The sequence below is a fragment of the Mus musculus genome, chromosome 7 (assembly GCF_000001635.26).
Source record: "Mus musculus strain C57BL/6J chromosome 7, GRCm38.p6 C57BL/6J".
Classification (NCBI taxonomy): Eukaryota; Metazoa; Chordata; class Mammalia; order Rodentia; family Muridae; genus Mus; species Mus musculus.
This window is the reverse complement of record NC_000073.6, coordinates 126,352,868-126,369,723: the sequence shown is the minus strand read 5'-3', so window position 1 is coordinate 126,369,723 and position 16,856 is coordinate 126,352,868. Positions and strand designations below refer to the sequence as shown.

Below are 16,856 nucleotides of genomic sequence, written 5' to 3'. Positions count from 1 at the left end.
TTTCCTAGTGGACGGGCTGCCTCATCCTGCAGCCTTAGACCCTTCCTCCACACAGTCCCTCTGCCTCCTCCCCCTTCCCACAACTGGGTGGGGGTGAGTGGGCAGGGGGCAGGCTCAGCCTGCTGAGCAGCCTGATGATTTCCTGCCCTCACCACAGCTTCCTGTCGCACGCGGTGGTGAGCAGGAGAGGCAGGCGGGGAGCAAGAAAGGGGCAGGTACAGCTGGGCACGGGGATCGTGCAGCTGGTAGCTGGGGCACGGGCCCCAGCTCTGGCTCTGGGGCGAGCACCTTTCCAGAGCCAACACTGCTCTCAACTCAGTCCAGCAAGAGAGGGGAGCCATCCAGCCCCGAAAGGATACGGCTGCCTACTGCCGGGCGGATCCCAGGCTGGAGCCCGCTTGGTCCCATACCCCTGCTGCCACTCTGTCTCGAGGGGCTGCAGTGCAGCAGGGCCTGTGGCAGGTGCTCTGCAGATGGAAGCAGACGCCTTGAGCCCGGTGGGGCTGGGCCTCCTGCTGCTGCCCTTCTTGGTCACGCTCCTGGCTGCCCTGTGCGTGCGCTGCCGTGAGTTGCCAGGTAAGTGGGAAGCTTTGCGGAACTGGATGATGGGTGGGCGCTCCATTGGATCCTCATACCCTCCCCAGCCCCTGCACTCTCCACTGTCCCTACCTGGGCCCTGATTGATGGTGGGGGGCCTGAGTTTCTTTGTCCCTGGTGCACCCCGATCCTGACTTGTTGGATTTCTTTCCTCCAGTCTCCTATGACAGCACTTCCACAGAGAGGTGAGTGGGAAGCCCGTGTCCCTGTGTGTCTTCCCTTGGTTCCACTCAAGGGTTTGGGGCTGGGGCCCTCTTGGCCCTGTACCCAAGCTGTCTCTTTCCTGCCAGTTTGTACCCAAGAAGCATCCTCATCAAGCCACCTCGTGAGTTCAGTGTCTCTGGCCCTCCTCGAGGGTTTTTAAGAGTGTGCGTTTGTCCTTGTTCACCTTTAGCTGTCTGAAGGGCTGTTCCCTGGCTTGGGATGGGGAAAGTGGGAGCCCCCATGTCTGTCTAGGGCATGTTATTTTGGGGTCCATTTGTCCTTCGAGGCCTTGATGGGGGGTGTCTGGAGCCATCCCTCAAGCTTCATTCTGTGTCCTCAGAAATAACCGTCCCCCGAACACCTGCTGTTTCCTACCCTCTAGTCACTTCCTTCCCACCCCTGAGGCAGCCAGACCTGCTCCCCATCCCGTGAGTATCCCCCAACTCCGTCCCTTGGGTCTACTGTGCCTCTCCACCTTCTAGGTTGGGGAGGCGCTTTTTCCTGGTTGTCTTGCTCCCAGAGTCCTACCTAGACGTAATCTCTGACCTTTGGCTTCCAGGAGATCCCCACAGCCCCTTGGGGGTTCCCATCGGATGCCATCTTCCCAGCAGAATTCAGATGATGGTAAGGGTGTAGGGCACAGGAGGGCTTTGGGGAGGATGTACAACCTGAGCTGATCCAGTCTTCTTCTCCCTCTCTCTTTGAAGCCAACAGTGTGGCAAGCTACGAGAACCAGGGTGGGTCTGGGGTCTGGGGTAGTGGGTGGGGTGGGGAGGCTGGACCTGTCCAGGTCGTGTTAACTCTCCTTTCTCACAGAGCCAGCCTGTAAGAATGTGGATGCAGATGAGGATGAAGACGACTATCCCAACGGCTACCTGTGAGTGGGTAGAGGGGAGGTGACCGTGGAAGTTGTGTGCCCTTTATCAACTTCTCGTTCCTTCCTTTCTTCCAGAGTGGTGCTGCCTGACAGTAGTCCTGCTGCCGTCCCTGTTGTCTCCTCTGCTCCTGTGCCTAGCAACCCTGACCTTGGAGACAGTGCCTTCTCTGGTGAGTCAGGCTTTCTGTCTACCTCCCTCTGCCATGTGCTGCCAGCTCTCCACTCTTGCCTCCCTCTCACCTCCGTGACGATTGCCGCCCTTCCATTTCCTCCTGTAGACGTTGGGCTTCCTGCTCCTCATCACTTCCGACTGTCTTGTTTTTCCTTCCACCTTTGCTCCTTCGTCTCTGTTGTCTAAGAAATTTCCTGACTCTTTTTGAACCCTGCCATTGAAATTTCATTTCTCGGCTGGGTGTGAGGGCCTACGATCCCAGCATCAGGAGGCAGTGGCAGGAGGGTTGAATTTGAGGCTAGCCTGGGCTACATAGTGATACCCTCTCTTCGAAAACCAAAACAGCACGACGATCAACAAAAAGAAAACAAAAGAATTTATTTCTCTTATCTGAAAGTCCCCCTCCCCTTTTTTGGCGTCTCGGTTCTTTTTGTATAGTACACTGTTGTTTCTTGGAAGCAATATCATCTAATGTATCTATAAGAACTTTGATTACATAGCCGGGTGGTGGTGGCGCACGCCTTTAATTCCAGCACTCGGGAGGCAGAGGCAGGCGGATTTCTGAGTTCAAGGCCAGCCTGGTCTACAGAGTGAGTTCCAGGACAGCCAGGACTACACAGAGAAACCCTGTCTCGAAAAAACAAAACAAAACAAATTTTGATTACAGATTGTTTCTCTCTGTGTCTCTATCCCTCTCTGGTTCTGCCCGTCTCTCTGTATCTCTGCCCGTCTCTCTGTATCTCTGCCCGTCTCTCTGTATCTCTGCCCGTCTCTCTGTATCTCTGCCCGTCTCTCTGTATCTCTGCCCGTCTCTCTGTATCTATCTCTGCCCGTCTCTCTGTATCTCTGCCCGTCTCTCTGTATCTCTGCCCGTCTCTCTGTATCTCTGCCTGTCTCTCTCACACACACTCACTGAAGATTTATTCTGCGTACCACATGGTCGTTGTTTCTCTTGGGCTGCTTTTCTCTGCTTTGGTCTTTCTCCTTCCTTGAGCTTTTCTCAAGTTCTGGTGATCTTCAGTTTTCTATCCTCTTATCTCTGTATAGCATGAGTATCCCTTACCTGAAACACTTCAATACAGATTTGGGAATATTTATAAACATATAATAAATTCTCTTGGGGATGAAACTCAAGATAAAACATGTAATTAATTTATTCATGTTTTATACAAACCATATATGTAATATATACACAGTCTGAAGATAGGTTTTTGTTTTGTCTTAGTTTTATTGGCATAGAGCGTCATTGTATAGTCCTGGCTGTCCTGGAACTTGATATCTAGACCAGGTAGACTCAAACTCAAATTAAACGTGTAGGTTACCATGCTCGGTCTTTAAGGTAGTTCTATGCAAATTTTAATTAATCTTTTGTATGAAATAGAAGTTTCATGAAATTTTCCATTTGTGGTATCGCACCAGTATGAAAAGGTTTTGGATTTCGGAATATGATGAATTTTGGAGTTTTAAAAGGAACACCCAACCTTCTGTATTTACCCTAGACTATTATGTCTGTACTCTGGCTCTGTTTTGTTTGAGAGAGAATCTCACTGTAGAGTCCTGGCTGCCCTGGAACTCACTTTGTAGATTAGTATGGCCTTTAACTCCAGTTGCCTCTGGCTTCTGAGTTCTGGGATTATATGGGGTTAAAGACGTATCCCTCTTGTTCCACTTGGTTTTTGTTGTTGGTGGTTTGTTTATTTAGCTTTTTTTTTTTCAGTTTTTCTCCCTCAATACAGCTTTTCTCTATGTATCCTTGGCTGTCCTAGACCTCACTCTGTAGACCAGGCTGTCCTTGAACTCAGAAATCTGCCTGCCTCTACCTCCTGAGTGCTGGGATTAAAGGCACGTGCCACCACCACCTGGCTCTCTTGCTCCATTTGTAACCCACTGACTATACAATGAGTCCCCATGTCAATAAAACCAAGACAAAACAAAAACCTAGCTTCAGACTGCGTATATATGATTTATATAAACCATGCATGACTTAATTCCGTGTAATTTGTCATTTCTCTCCTGAACCCCAGACTGTTTGAGTGATCCCTTCCTTCCATCCGTCCTGGTCTCTCGCTCCTCATTTCCTGGTTATGTCTGCTGACTTTTGCTAGGGATTTAGGGAGCCAATGCAGCAAACTTGTAATGGTAAAAGGATCATTGCTAGGGGCAAAATGACTCATTTTAATTTCAGTGAGAGACTCTGTCTCAAAGAACTATGGTGGAATGGCTAAAGCCTCCATGTGCTCCTGAGTGTGTGCAGTGGCATAACACACAGAGAGGTACTAAGAGAACTACTGTTAACTGAGGAGCAACTCTATGCCCTCGTGGTGTGTACAGCTCATTAGACCTCACAGTTCGTGGGTGCTCTGCTGACCGTACCCTCTTCCCCTCCTGTCCCTCACATCTCTCTCTGTACTGTCTCTCTGTATGGTATGCTAGAGTTTATTTATTTACTTAAATTGATACAGTCTTGCTGTTGTGATGTCCAGTCTGTCTTGAGCTCAAGTTAGCGCCTGCCTCCCGTCTTCTGAGACCACAGCCTGGCTCAAGGTTGCTAGTAATTGGAACAACGGTAGCACATAGTGTATTGCAGGCTCTGTTTTACAATTTATTGTTTATTCCTCACTCTAGTCCTTCCAGGCAGGTCCTGTTATGAACCTCATTCTACAGACTAGGAAACTGGGGCAGGGAGCATTTAGGTGACTTATCTGAGGTTAGATAGTTGCTTAGTGCTGGGACTGAGGTTTGAGCCAGTGTATTTGGCTCAGCTTGTCCACATGCCCATACAGAAACCAGGCAACCATGAAACCAGAAAGCAAAAAGCTGTGTAGCATTGTGAGTGACCTTTGTGGGCCCAGGAAGGTGAGGGCAAGAGCTGATAACATTGAGAGACCAACAGGTCTGAGAAGAGGGGATGCCAACTAGACCAAGTGTGCCACTTCTTCACAGATCACCAAGGTCTCTGCACTCTGAGCTCCTTGGAGCCCTGCTCTCCAGCCTCACTGCCTGAGTCCTGTATTGTCTCTGTTCCATTCCCCCAGAGGCTCTGGTCCTGGCTCTCCATCCACCTCCATGGCCCTTGCCCTGCCCAGGCTTCTTCTCCCCTCGCTTTTCCTGAATATTCTCTCTATATTGTGAGTCTGCCTGGGGGTTGTGTTAGGAGACTTAGATGTCTGAGCCGGGGGTGGGAGGTGTCTCTGGGGAACAGTGCCTGGCTGAGTGTCTGCTAATAACTGTACTGCAATGGCTATTCTACAGTGGAGTCGTGTGAAGATTACGTGAATGTTCCTGAGAGTGAGGAGAGCGCAGAGGCGTCTCTGGGTAGGTGACTCTGCACTCCATGCATGGCCCATAGCCTCTCCCTACCCTCTGCATGGCCTGCCCTTCACACCACTGTCCCTGCTGGTCTGTCCCCACAGATGGGAGCCGGGAGTATGTGAATGTGTCCCCAGAGCAGCAGCCAGTGACCAGGGCTGAGCTGGGTGAGTACCAAGGTGTAAGGGGGCAGAGGCTGGGGAGCAGCCTTGAGTAGAGAGTCTGTAGGCTGAACGGCAGTCTCCCTCTGTTTTTCCCTCTCAGCCTCTGTGAACTCCCAGGAGGTGGAAGACGAAGGAGAAGAGGAAGGGGTGGATGGAGAGGAAGCTCCTGACTATGAGAATCTGCAGGAGCTTAACTGAAAGCCTAGTGAGTGGTCTCTGTCCCCGCCCCCACCTTGGGCCTTCTCTCCAGGACCCCCCTCCTGCCTATCCCCAGTGGTTAGGCACATTCTTTGTGGCTCTGGATACCCGGGTGGCTTCATGACTGTCCTCCCTGTCTCCCCTGCCCTGCTGTGTTTCAGCTGCAGCTGTCTGTCCTGAAACTGGACTTGCTGGGGTGTCGCTAAGAGGATCCCATTTGACCTCTGCCTTGCCACAGCCTGAGAATCTTCCCCTAACTTATTGTCACTTTGGGGTCCAGTCTGTGTCCCCAATATTCTGTACCTTCTGATAAAGCCTGAGAATGAATCTGGTTCCAGCCAGACCATGTCATGGAATAAAGGCCATGTGACATAAAGTCGTCGTTGTCTTCTTTTTGTTGTTGCTGGTGTTGTTGGTTTGTTTGTTTGTTTAACTGGGACAGGGTCTTGCTATGTTGATCAGGCTGGTCTTGAACCTGTGGGTGATCATCCTGCCTCTGTCTTCCTCGTGCTAGGATTACAGGTGCATACTATAATGTATAGCTTTCAACAGCTCTGTGGGTTTTGGGGTCCTGGAAAGCTGGGTGGTAGTAACCATGGGTTGAGGACAACTTTTTCTTTGTGGGATGTTTGTTAAATGTGTGTATAGTATACATGACCTTTGGATCTAGGTGTGTGTGTGTGTGTGTGTGTGTGTGTGTGTGTGTGTGTGTGTGTACATACAAGTCTGCAGTCAGAGCATCCAGATGGCTGTCTTTCTGTCTGTGGGTCTCCCTCCTCTACAGGGGTCCTACCAACCTCTCGACAGTCTTGGTTAAGGACTGTAAGTGACAACAGACAACGACTTGGACACAGCCATGTTCTGAATGAGGCCTATGACCCAAGCTGGCTCTTCTGGGACTCAGGATGTATCTCCCCAAAGGAAGCACAAGGAAGTGCAGCTGTTCATAGTGACAGCAACAGAGCAGGGTACGGGCATCTCTGGGTGGGGAGTGTGTGTCCAACCCTGATAACTCCTGTTCCCTCCACTTGCGAAACAAAGGACTGGCCTCGGTGGCCTCAGTGGGTCTCTTGGTTCTGGGTTCCCTTTGTGTGATTCTCAGTGAAATAACCGAAGTGTTCAGACATGCTGGTGTATACCAGTTAATCTCAACTGCTCCAGGGGTTGAGATGGGAGGACTCCTGGAACCCAGGAATTCAAAGCCAGCCCGATACACACAGTGGAAACCTATCTTACCACCTACCAAAGTGGCTAAGGCGACTGCAGTTCAGGTGCAGCCATCAAGCTTCGGTTGCTATGGTGACATGCCTGCAGGCCTCACTGCTGGATCTGTTTACCAGGTCTGGAAGTGGTAACGGCCTGATGAGATGAGCGGTTGTCTGCCTAGCCTGGCTCCCTCACCTGGGTTCTGGGAGTTTTCTCTTGGTCTCCTTCAGGACCCACTCTTGCCCCAGTTCTGTGTGGATTTAGAGGCACCAATGCAGGCCTCAGTCCTGGGGTGTCAGCCGGTCCTTTCCTACATTGCATGATGGTTAAAGTTGCAGATTTTGCCGATACATTTCACTGCAGCTCATTGGGCAGTGGGATCTTTTGATCCCAGCTGTAACTGGGTCGGACGCTGTAGTTTTGGAGACCCCATTTGCATGGCCTGCCTGTGAGTGAAGCCGTGGGGAAGACATGGATACTTTTCTGAATAAGCTCACTTATGAGCAAGATAACCTCTAAAACATCTCGGTCATGTGGGTCAATAAATCAGTGCGTCAACAACTAGCTTGGGTTGGAATGTGTGTTGTGTGAACAGCGCTGGTCTGACGGAAACACAGAGTTAGTGGTTTTTTCTGGCTGCAGAGGTAATCTAAGCACCAGGGTACCCACTGTATCCCGTGTCCTCATTGAATCACCATGGCTTCCCTGTTGACAGTTGGGGCTAGCATCTGCATTTTGTAGGTAAGGGAACAGAGAAGTGAGGTAACTTGCTTGAACATGCACAGCCAGAAACCGTCAGATCTGAGCCTTCAGAGTCACTCCCTTGCTTCTTGATTGCATCTTTGCTCTGTTTATTTTTCGAACTGCCAGCAGCAGGTGATGGGGAAGCCCTTTAGATAGCCAGCTGCAACAGACTGAAGAGGAAGGGTCTGGGAAGTCTTGACACAAGTTGATGGGTTTAAATCCTTGTTGTTGGGTTGTTGGGGCAGGAGGAATGGGCAGAGGAACCAACAGCAGTTTACTAGCAAGATCAAACTTGCAGGAAAGCCTTTTTTTGTTGTTTTTGTTTTTTTTTTTTTTTTGGGTGTGTGTGTGTGTGTGTGTGTGTGTGTGTGTGTGTAGCCCTGGCTGTCCTGGAACTCACTCTGTAGACCAGGCTGGCCTCGAACTCAGAAATCCACCTGCCTCTGCCTCCCAAGTGCTGGGATTAAAGGTGTGCGCCACCACTGCCCAGCAGGAAAGCCTTGTTTTGTAGTCTAGCAACAAGTGGTAAGGCTGAAGCCAGGCAGGCCCTTTGCTTAATGCGTTTGCTGAGTGGGACCTTTAGCAACTCCATGGATGCTCAGGCACACACAAGCTGTGCAGGGCAGGGTTGCAGTGCCCACAGCAGGAGCAACAGGGGGACCCATTACTTGTGAGTAGGTGGGATGCTGTCACAGGTGGGTGCCAACAGCAGCATGAGTGTCTGGTCCATCAGCAGGAAAGTCATCGCTGACAGAACACGCATGCATTGGGACAGCAATGGAAGCCATGTGTTGGCAGTTAAAGATGAGGTATGGGTTGTGTGGTCTTTGCCAGAAGTTCCATGCTCACTTGGATTTGTTTGTTTAGACAAGGTCTCATTGTTTAGCCCGGGCTTCTCAGGAACTCAATATGTAGATCAGGCTGGCTCCAAATTCATACAGAACTGCCTGCCTCTGCTTGGAACTTTTTTTTTTTTTTTTTTAATTTGGAATATTTGGCTATCTTGGGAATGGTATCCAAATATAAACATGGCATTCTTGTGTTTCATATGCACATCATATATAAAGCCCAAGGGCAACTTTAGACAGTGTTTTGAATGCCCCTGTATTTGATTGAAACTCACTTCATGAAGTCAGAAGTGGATTTTCCATTATATTTTGGAGTTTCTCAGGTGTCAGATGTTTGGATTTGGGGTACTCTCTGTATGTGTTGCTCAGAGGCACACGTGTAGAGTGTAGCAAGGAAGGTGGAGGAGTGCGGGATACCAAATTCAGGACAGTGCTGCCTTTGCTGGGAGGAGAGAGATGAGATTGGAGGTCAACAAGCACCACAGCGGGCTGTGCAGTTTGTGCCGGGGGCAGTCAGTGGTAGGGAACTTGTACATGGGGAAGTCCTGAGGCCAGTCACCACCACAGTCTCCCCCAACATTGTAATGGGGGAGGGCTCTACACGTGTTTGATAAGTATTCTTGAAGTGTTTTCAGATCTGAGTGGTTTCATAATAATTAAGACCAAGGGTTGGGGCATGGTGGTACATGTCTTTAACCCCAGCTCTTGGGAGGCAGAGGCGGGCAGATCTCTGCAAGTTCAAGGCCAGCCTGGTCTTCGTAGCAAATCTGAGGTCAACTAGTGCTACATGAGACTCTGCCTGAAAAACCAACCAACCAAACTAAATCAAATACAAAACAAGACCAAGGCCCAGGAAGGAATGAGTGGGCATATAGCATGAGACTTAGGCAGCCATGGAGAGTGTCACTGGCTGGTTTGTGACAACTGGATGAATTGCCTGAGATGCTCCAGCCTTCAGGGGCAACATATACTAAAGCCCTGAGGTGAGTTTGAGGAACTAAAGAAATGGCATGCTATGAGACTGGAGAAGGCACGGGGGGGGGGGGGGGGGGGGGGCTCCAGGGTGGATAGCCAGGGGCTATGCAAGCTACCTGCTTCATTCTGCTTCATTCTGAGACCATGGGCAATCCCTGAAGACCAGGGAGCCCAAGGATATCAAGGCTAAGTTTGCATTTTAGCAACTATCTCTGACTTAGTTGTGGGGACAGTGAGGGGAGGCAGATGGCCTAGAGGTGGGAGAGCATGAGCGGCTGTGGGCTAGCAAAGAAAGGGCCACACAATCGGGGACCACACTGACTGGTTGGCTGTGGCCAGGAGGCACAAGCACAGTCTGGGTGATCATTGCCTTGGTGGCTGAGGGAGTTGAGGGACATCCTTGAGTAAGCCAGCATTTTTCATTCATGTTTCTCCGCTCCAGTAGGAGGCGTGGCTTTGTTCCCTCCAGTCTTGAACCAGGTGGGACAGAAGAGTGGACTGCCGCCTGGGCTGGGCTGCTCGATGGGGAAAATCGCTGTAGATGAGAGCTGTTCAAAAGCATACGAGAACGGTTTCCACAATTGCTTTGGGGGAAGACAGCTCTTTGCTTCTAAAAGCCACAAGTTGAGATGGCTTTCTGGATTTCCTTTTTTTTCTTCAAGGGCAGATCAGAGAGAAGGGTAGGGATAAGGGATTTATGTGGGTGATCTGGTCTCAGAATACACCGTAGAGGAGGCAGGCACATGAGACTGGATAAGAGGGTGTGTGATGAAGACCAGCAACTGCGATGGGCACTGTCCTCTGGCCTGTGAAGGTCCGGGGTGTGTGTGGAGCACACCCCGGGGACCTATAGCTTCCCTTCCAGTTCGCTACCAAGCGTGGATTTTTACGCTTGGTGCTGGAATCTGAATTCAGGCCCTCTGGTTTACAGCAAGCAGTAAACAGCCATCTCCCTAGCTGTCAAATCTCTCTTCTCTACTGATCTGTCTTACACAGCTTTTCCCTGCGTGGGGTCCGGCTGCTCTGGGGATCACATATTTTCGGAATCCCGTGAAAAATATCCCAGCCTCTCCAGCAAAAGTACTAAAGTTATTCTGATTGGGCTCTATTGGAACACGTGATCCCCATGAGCCAATCACTTGCGGATAGGATTCCCCAGGGCGGACCAGCTAATCTTGCACGTGTTCTATATTCTACTCTGAAAGCTAAGGCACTGGAAATGAGAAGGCACCTGAGGAAAACCAGGCGTTCCCCTGCCGAGATGTGTGTGATACACTTAGAGAACCACTCACCATGCACGCACAGGAGGCCTATTCTGTAGACAAGGAAACAGGTCCAGCCCGTTAAATGATTTTCTTAAGGTCAAGCGGCTAATTCCAGAATTATCAACAGAAGCACAGTTTACTGAGAGGTAGAGGAAGAGGGGCTGTGTGCTGTTAGATGTTGGCAGAAGAAAACACGGCAAAGCAAAGTCTGTAGTGAGCAAATTCTCCCGTTACCCCTGAGATGGCTCAACAGTACACAGACCTGCAGCTTCTGGGATCTTCACCTGGGGATAGGCAGCAGGAGGAGGCAGCATGGGGAGGTGAGGGAGGCAGGTTTCTGAGAAGTCCAATGAGGCCTGGAGCCATCCTGGGGGAAGAGGTCAGGCCTACCCATGATATTACTGCTTCGGGACATGGCTCTCCAGCACCCTTCTTTGGTCTAGATGGGCTTCAGGGTGTCTGCTGTTTGTAAATGAAAAGTGTCCTGACTCACAAAGACAGGATGTCGTGGGAGCATCAGTTGTACGCAGCAGGGACCCTGGCTTCAGGCACCTGTGGGGCACCGTGTGCGTGCAGCGACCTACGTCTTATGTATATTCTGTTCAGGTGCCCATCCTTGGATGCCTTCGCTATGCTACTGTTTGTCAAATGAGGAAACTGAGGCTCAGAGAAGACAGGTGGTCAGGCTCAGGCAGGCTTAGTCAGGACTGTGGTTCTCCCTCCAGGAGTAGCTCAGGGCCAGTCTCGCTTTGACTCTTTGTCCACCACTCATTCTTGTTAGCTTGTCCTTTGGAATGGCTCCCAGGACCCTCTGCCTCTGTGTTGTGTGCCAGGACCGCCCTCACGGGACTTCTCAATGATGTTACTTCTTCAGGATACAGCTGCGTGAGCTTAGTATTTAGATTATCAATATCCTGGGGGTCTGGTGGGCCTTGAGTGCCTTGAGGAAGGAGTTGGCCGTCCCGCTCTGCCTCCTCGCTGAGCCTCTAGCCAGCCCCTCCTCCCCCTTGCATACCTGTAGGTGCTAAGCTTTTCTCACCCTCTCCCACTAGGCTCACAAGCTTAGTAAGTTTCTCTCTGTTTCTGGGTCCCTGCAACACCCCACACCCCAAGCCCTCCTCTCTCCCTCTCCCACAGACTGCTTTCGGTTTTGTCTCATTCTCAGCATCCCCGCCTCTGCCTCTGTCTCCCTTTGTAAGTGTGTCACCTTTCTGACTTTATCTTTTTTTTTTTTTTTTGAGACAGTCTAATGTAGCCCAGGCTAGTCCTTGACTTCTATATATACTTGAAGCTGGACAGTGGTGGCACACGCCTTTAATGCCAGCACTCGGGAGGCAGAGGCAGGCAGATTTCTGAGTTCGAGGCCGGCCTGGTCTACAGCGTGAGTTCCAGGACAGCCAGGGCTACACAGAGAAACCCTGTCTCGAAAAACCCAAAAAACAAAAACCAAAACCAAATATGTACTTGAAATGACACTGAATTTGTTGTTCGTTTTTTTGAGACAGGGTTTCACTATACATCCTTGACTGGCTTGACATACTCTATGAAGAGCAGGGTGGCCTTGAACTCAGAGATCTACCTGTCCCACAACTGGTAACCCTGAATTTTTGATCCTCCTGCAGGGGTATTTTTGTTGTTTTACCATAGCTGTTGTCTCTTCTTTTTTGTATGTTTTGCCTCTGTTTGTCTCTGTCTTTCTGCTTCTATCTTGGAAGCATTTTCTCTCTTGTGTCTGTCACTGCCCTCTTGGTATTGGTTATTTCATCATCCTCTGTCTTTGTCTCTCTCTCTCTCTCTCTCTCTCTCTCTCTCTTCCTCCTCCTCCTCCTCTCCCTCCTCCTCCTCTCCTTGCCCCTCCTTCCCCACATCCTGAGCTGTCTTTGGGGAACCGGAAATCTGGGGGATCAGAGAGATACCAGGAGGCTCAGCTGCTGCCGCCTGGAGATAATGCTTGGGGGTGCTGGGAGGGGGAGGGGCAGGATCCCAGCATCCTTTAACCCCTGTGCAAAGGCAGACAGAGGGTCTTGCCATCAGCCTCCTCTGCAGACCTTTGTTCTTCTGTCTGTGAATGGGGCCCATGGAACCCTCTCCGTGTGTTAAGGGCCAGACTGGGGCAGTTGAGGGTGGTAGGAAGAGCATGTGGTGGAAGAGCCCACACCCGGGGTGTGGCGTGGGAGGTTAGACAGCTGGGACAGGCAGGGAGCAGAGGAGAGGCTCCTGGGGTGAGAGAGAGGTGAGGTGCCCATCCCACCCCTTCCGCCCAGTGTCCCCACTCTCATTGAGGGGAACTTATTTGGTGGCACTTTGTAACATGTCCCACCGCTTTCATTTTACAACCCTGTCCATGCTCTTATGAACTCAATTTTGTAAGTGTAGAAACTGAAGTACAAAGAACTTGATTCACACAAGCAGGGCGCCTCCTGACAGGACCCTGATCCAATTAAACTGGTCTGGCCAAGTCTGGACTGGCTGAAAGCCTGTTCATTTTTGTTTTTGTTGTTTTTTATTTGTTTGTTCAGACAGGATCATGCTATAACTTTTTTTAAAAAAATTTTTTTAAATGTTAAAATATTGCTGGGCATGGTAGCACGGACCTTTGACCCCATCTCTTGGGAGACAGAGACAAGCAGATCCCAGTTGACCCCCAACCCTGAACTTTCCAGCCCAGGGGCTGAGCTGCCCTTCCCCCAGAGGCTCCTTCCTATACAAGGCCAACCTTTGGGTCTCTCTATCTCTCTGTCTTCTTTTCTCTCTTTTTCTCCCCACACTGTCTCCATGGCAACTTCGCTGGCCTTAATCCATGCAGCCAGTGAATTTACCTGAGAGCAGTTTCCCAATAAACCTTCCTTTAATCTAATCTAATCTTTCTTGAACTGGCTCATTTCACCGCGGAGAAATAACCTATCAGTGTAGAGTGACCAGTGTAGCAGTAGCCTGGGAGACTATCCAAGTCCTTCCAAGTTCCTGGGGGGACCTGCAGAAAGCAGCTGGGGTTCTTTAAAGCCAGAGAAGCAGTAGAGGGATGGCCACACATGGGCATCATGGAAGAACAAGCAACCAATGGGGAGGCAGGGCTGGTCACACTGAATAGTGGCTGCTGTTGCTAGCCCAGGCACTCCCAGCTCTGTCATAAGGCCATGGGCATGATGTCACCCCTGCCTCCCTCTGACCACCTGTACTAATCCTTTGAGTCAGACTGGATCCCACTCCCAGTCTACTTGAGGGCCAGGGAGCAAGATCACAGCGTGAGTGGGGCCCAGATTTTTCTAGCCCTACACCCAAATGGGGCTTCTCCCTCATAAGCCATTCCCCCAGACTCTCCAGATGTTGTTCAGCCCCAGCCTTGCTTCTCACCCTGTTCCGGGCTTCAGTACACACAGCGCACAGGGTGAAGGAAATGAGAGTGGACCGGGGACTTTTAACTCTGGATCCAGAGGATGTTAAGGCAAACATGGACCTTTGTCAGGCTTGTAGTGACGGGCCCAGCTTCTATCCAGAACCAAACAGCGGGTTGTAATAATTAATTCTCTTGTCATAATAAGATATTTGGACTTCACCCCAATCTGCTCCACACCCCCACACTCCCATCCCGAATTTCAGCGTGTGGCCCTGGAGCTCTTAATCCTACCGGACTTCTTTGTGGTAGCTAATAGATAGCTTTTTATTGGATCTGTGCCTATGGGGTGCTGGCAGTGCTCCCCACTTGTTCCCCAAGTCACTCTTGCTTCCTCCCAGGTTCTGCTGGCTCAGACATATCTTTCTGCGTTGGGGCCTTTCACTTGCTGCTCTTTCTGTCTGATGCTCTGGCCTCCTCCTTCTGTCACGCGGATCTGGGCTGAAGTTCTCCCTTCACACAATCCCTTCCTTCTCCCAGTGTATCCTGTTACAACCACGGACATTGGCTTCATGCGGTAATCGTTTATGTTTTTAACTTCAGTGATGGGCTCAGGGACCTTGACCTGCTCAGAGCATGCTTTGTGCTTGAGCTCCGCCCCTCGGCCCCTAACTGTGATGCAGCTGATGCTCTGACTCTGTCTCTTTCTGGACCGTGTACAGCTTGCTCTCCAGTGTCACTCCAGGGATCCACATGGAGCTTGGTGCAGAGTTGGTGCTCAGCCACCAGTGCTGGAGAAATGAGTTCAGAAGAGCTTAGGCTGCTACCAGCTCTAACATAGATAGCCTGAGTAGTGCAGCACTTGCCTGGCATACCAGAACCCTGTGTTCAATCAGGCATCACTGTCAAAGCAAACACACTGCTTCTGAAAACTGGCAGATCAGTGCTTGGTAGTTAAGCAACGTTGCTCTTATCAGGACCTGGAGTTCAGTTCCCAGAATCCACATGGTGGCTTACAACTATCTGTGACTTCAGTTTCAGGGGCTCCCGACACCTTATTCTGACTTCTGAGGGTCCCAGACACACATGTGCACAGATGTTAGTGCAGGCAAAACAATCCTATAGATTAATTAAAATTAAACATAAATCATTAAAAAAAGAAAAAGCCAGGCACCTGAGCTTCACAGCCACCCCACCACCACCACCACCACCACCACCACACTCTAACAAGTGAGCCGAGCCCAGACTGGAGAGGAAGCAGAGCAAAAGTGGGAGACAACTGATGTGCTCAGTTATTAAAACCTGTAGTAAAAAACTCCCACAGAACGTAAATTACCGTCTCAGCCGCATGTGAATTCAGTTCATATGTTCACGTTGCCAAGGGACAGGCAGATCTCCAGAATTCTTTCATCTTGTAAAATGAAAACTCTGTACCTTTAAACAGTGTCCCACTTCCCCTGTCTATTGTTGCCAGCACCTGGCATTCTAGTTTGTGACTGGATTCACTCACTTAGATACAATGTCCTTAAGATTCACCCGTGTTATAGCACGTATGAAGATTTTTTTGAGAGAGGGAGAGGGAGAGAGAGAGAGAGGGAGAGGGAGAGAGAGAGAGAGAGAGAGAGAGAGAGAGAGAGAGAGAGAGAGAGAGAATGATGAGTGTGATGGTATGATGTAGTCCCCACTGGTCTTGATCTTGAACTGAGCTCAAGTGATCCTCCTGCCTCAGCCTCTGTCACAGGCCATCTTGCTCAGGTGTTCCTTCCAGAGGATAAATAACACCACACTTCATGGACAGACCACATTCCATTTATCCAGCTGAGTCTCAGAGGTGGCGTTGCTCTTGCGTGAGTGACGGTGCTATCTTCATGAGAGAGTACACATCTCTCTGAAGCCTTGCCTTTAATTATTTTGCACATAGTCCCAGAAACAGAATTGACAGATCGTAGGTAAGTTATGTGTTGAATTCTTTCAGGTCAGGCCACATGGTTTTGCACGGTGCCCACACTGCTCCACATTCTCATCAACAGCACACACAGCTTCTAGTTTCTCCACATCTTGCTGACACGTTTCCCCCACTCCACCCCCCATTTCCCGCCCCTCCCCTTTCTTTCTTTCTTTCTTTCTTTCTTTCTTTCTTTCTTTCTTTCTTTCTTTTTTTCTTTTTCCTCTTTTCAGATGGAGTCTCACCGTGCACCTCTGGTTTAGAACTGGTTTAAATTGACCTCGACCTCTGATCTCCAGCCTCATCCTGTGCGAGGATCACAGGCGGTGCCACCACTCTGCTGGGGCTCAAGCTCAGACTTGGGAATGCATGCTTTCTCCTGCTGCCCCATCTTGCTGCCCTGTTGGTGGTGGCAGACAGCTGTTCTGGTAGATTTGGGGTGGAGTTTTTACTTTGGTTTGGATTTGCATTTCCCCAGAGATAATAAAGTTAAGCTTCTTTTACATTTTTCTTGGCCATTTTCGAGTTTGTCTCTGTTTTTCCTGTTTGTTGGTTTTGTTTTGTTTTGTACAGATATGTCTACAAATCTTTTACCTATATTAAAGCTGGCTCATTTTTTGGTTATTATTGACTTATAAGAGTTATTTACAGCCGGGCAGTGGTGTCTCCCAGCACTTGGGAGGCAGAGGCAGGCAGATTTCAGAGCTCGAGGACAGCCTGGTCTACAGAGTGAGTTCCAGGACAGCCAGGGCTACACAGAGAAACCCTGTCTCGAAAAAACCAAAACCAAAACAAAAACAAAAAAAAAACCCCAAAACAAAACAACAACAACAACAAAAAGGGTTAGTTACATTTCATGGACATTAACTACTTATCATATTATGATTTCACAACTTTTTATTACTGCAGAAGATCAGGATTGTTATTTTTTTTGATTTTTTTAAAAGATTTATTTATTTATTATATGTAAGTACACTGTAGCTGTCCTCAGATACTCCAGAAGAAGGCATCAGATTTC

The 16,856-nt window shown here is 49.7% G+C and overlaps 1 protein-coding gene, 1 long non-coding RNA gene and 1 other non-coding gene across 7 annotated transcripts; all 3 read left to right on the top strand.

The window, feature by feature from the left end:
* The first annotated feature begins 18 nt into the window (after window positions 1-18).
* Window positions 19-5,897, top strand: Lat (linker for activation of T cells). Of its 5 annotated transcripts, none has more exons than XM_006507397.3 (12): window positions 139-576; window positions 755-782; window positions 888-922; window positions 1,184-1,229; window positions 1,361-1,425; window positions 1,509-1,538; window positions 1,618-1,678; window positions 1,754-1,848; window positions 5,103-5,165; window positions 5,264-5,326; window positions 5,424-5,528; window positions 5,683-5,897. In XM_006507397.3, the coding sequence occupies exons 1-11, from the start codon at window positions 474-476 to the stop codon at window positions 5,519-5,521; spliced, it is 687 nt and encodes a 228-aa protein (XP_006507460.2). In that variant the 5' UTR covers window positions 139-473; the 3' UTR covers window positions 5,522-5,528; window positions 5,683-5,897. The 5 variants fall into 5 exon arrangements, with proteins under 5 accessions (XP_006507459.3, XP_030098032.1, XP_006507461.1 ...); NM_010689.3 differs by having other exon boundaries at window positions 156-576; window positions 1,142-1,229; XM_006507396.3 differs by lacking the exon at window positions 1,509-1,538 and having other exon boundaries at window positions 19-576; window positions 1,142-1,229.
* Mir7058 (microRNA 7058) lies at window positions 1,679-1,753 on the top strand. The gene has a single exon (NR_106025.1). It is a non-coding gene; the product is annotated as a microRNA 7058 (primary transcript).
* A 7,788-nt stretch (window positions 5,898-13,685) lies between the features above and the next one.
* LOC115486475 lies at window positions 13,686-16,341 on the top strand. The gene is made up of 2 exons (XR_003946674.1): window positions 13,686-14,470; window positions 16,072-16,341. It is a non-coding gene; the product is annotated as an uncharacterized LOC115486475 (long non-coding RNA).
* Window positions 16,342-16,856: the final 515 nt, after the last annotated feature.

Coding starts and splice junctions, on each gene's coding strand:
- Lat (XM_006507396.3), top strand. CDS start 135: ATGATTTCCTGCCCTCACCACAGCTTCCTGTCGCACGCGGTGGTGAGC. Junction 1,679..1,753: donor GACTATCCCAACGGCTACCT/GTGAGTGGGTAG, acceptor CCTTTCTTCCAG/AGTGGTGCTGCCTGACAGTA. Junction 5,327..5,423: donor AGTGACCAGGGCTGAGCTGG/GTGAGTACCAAG, acceptor TTTCCCTCTCAG/CCTCTGTGAACTCCCAGGAG.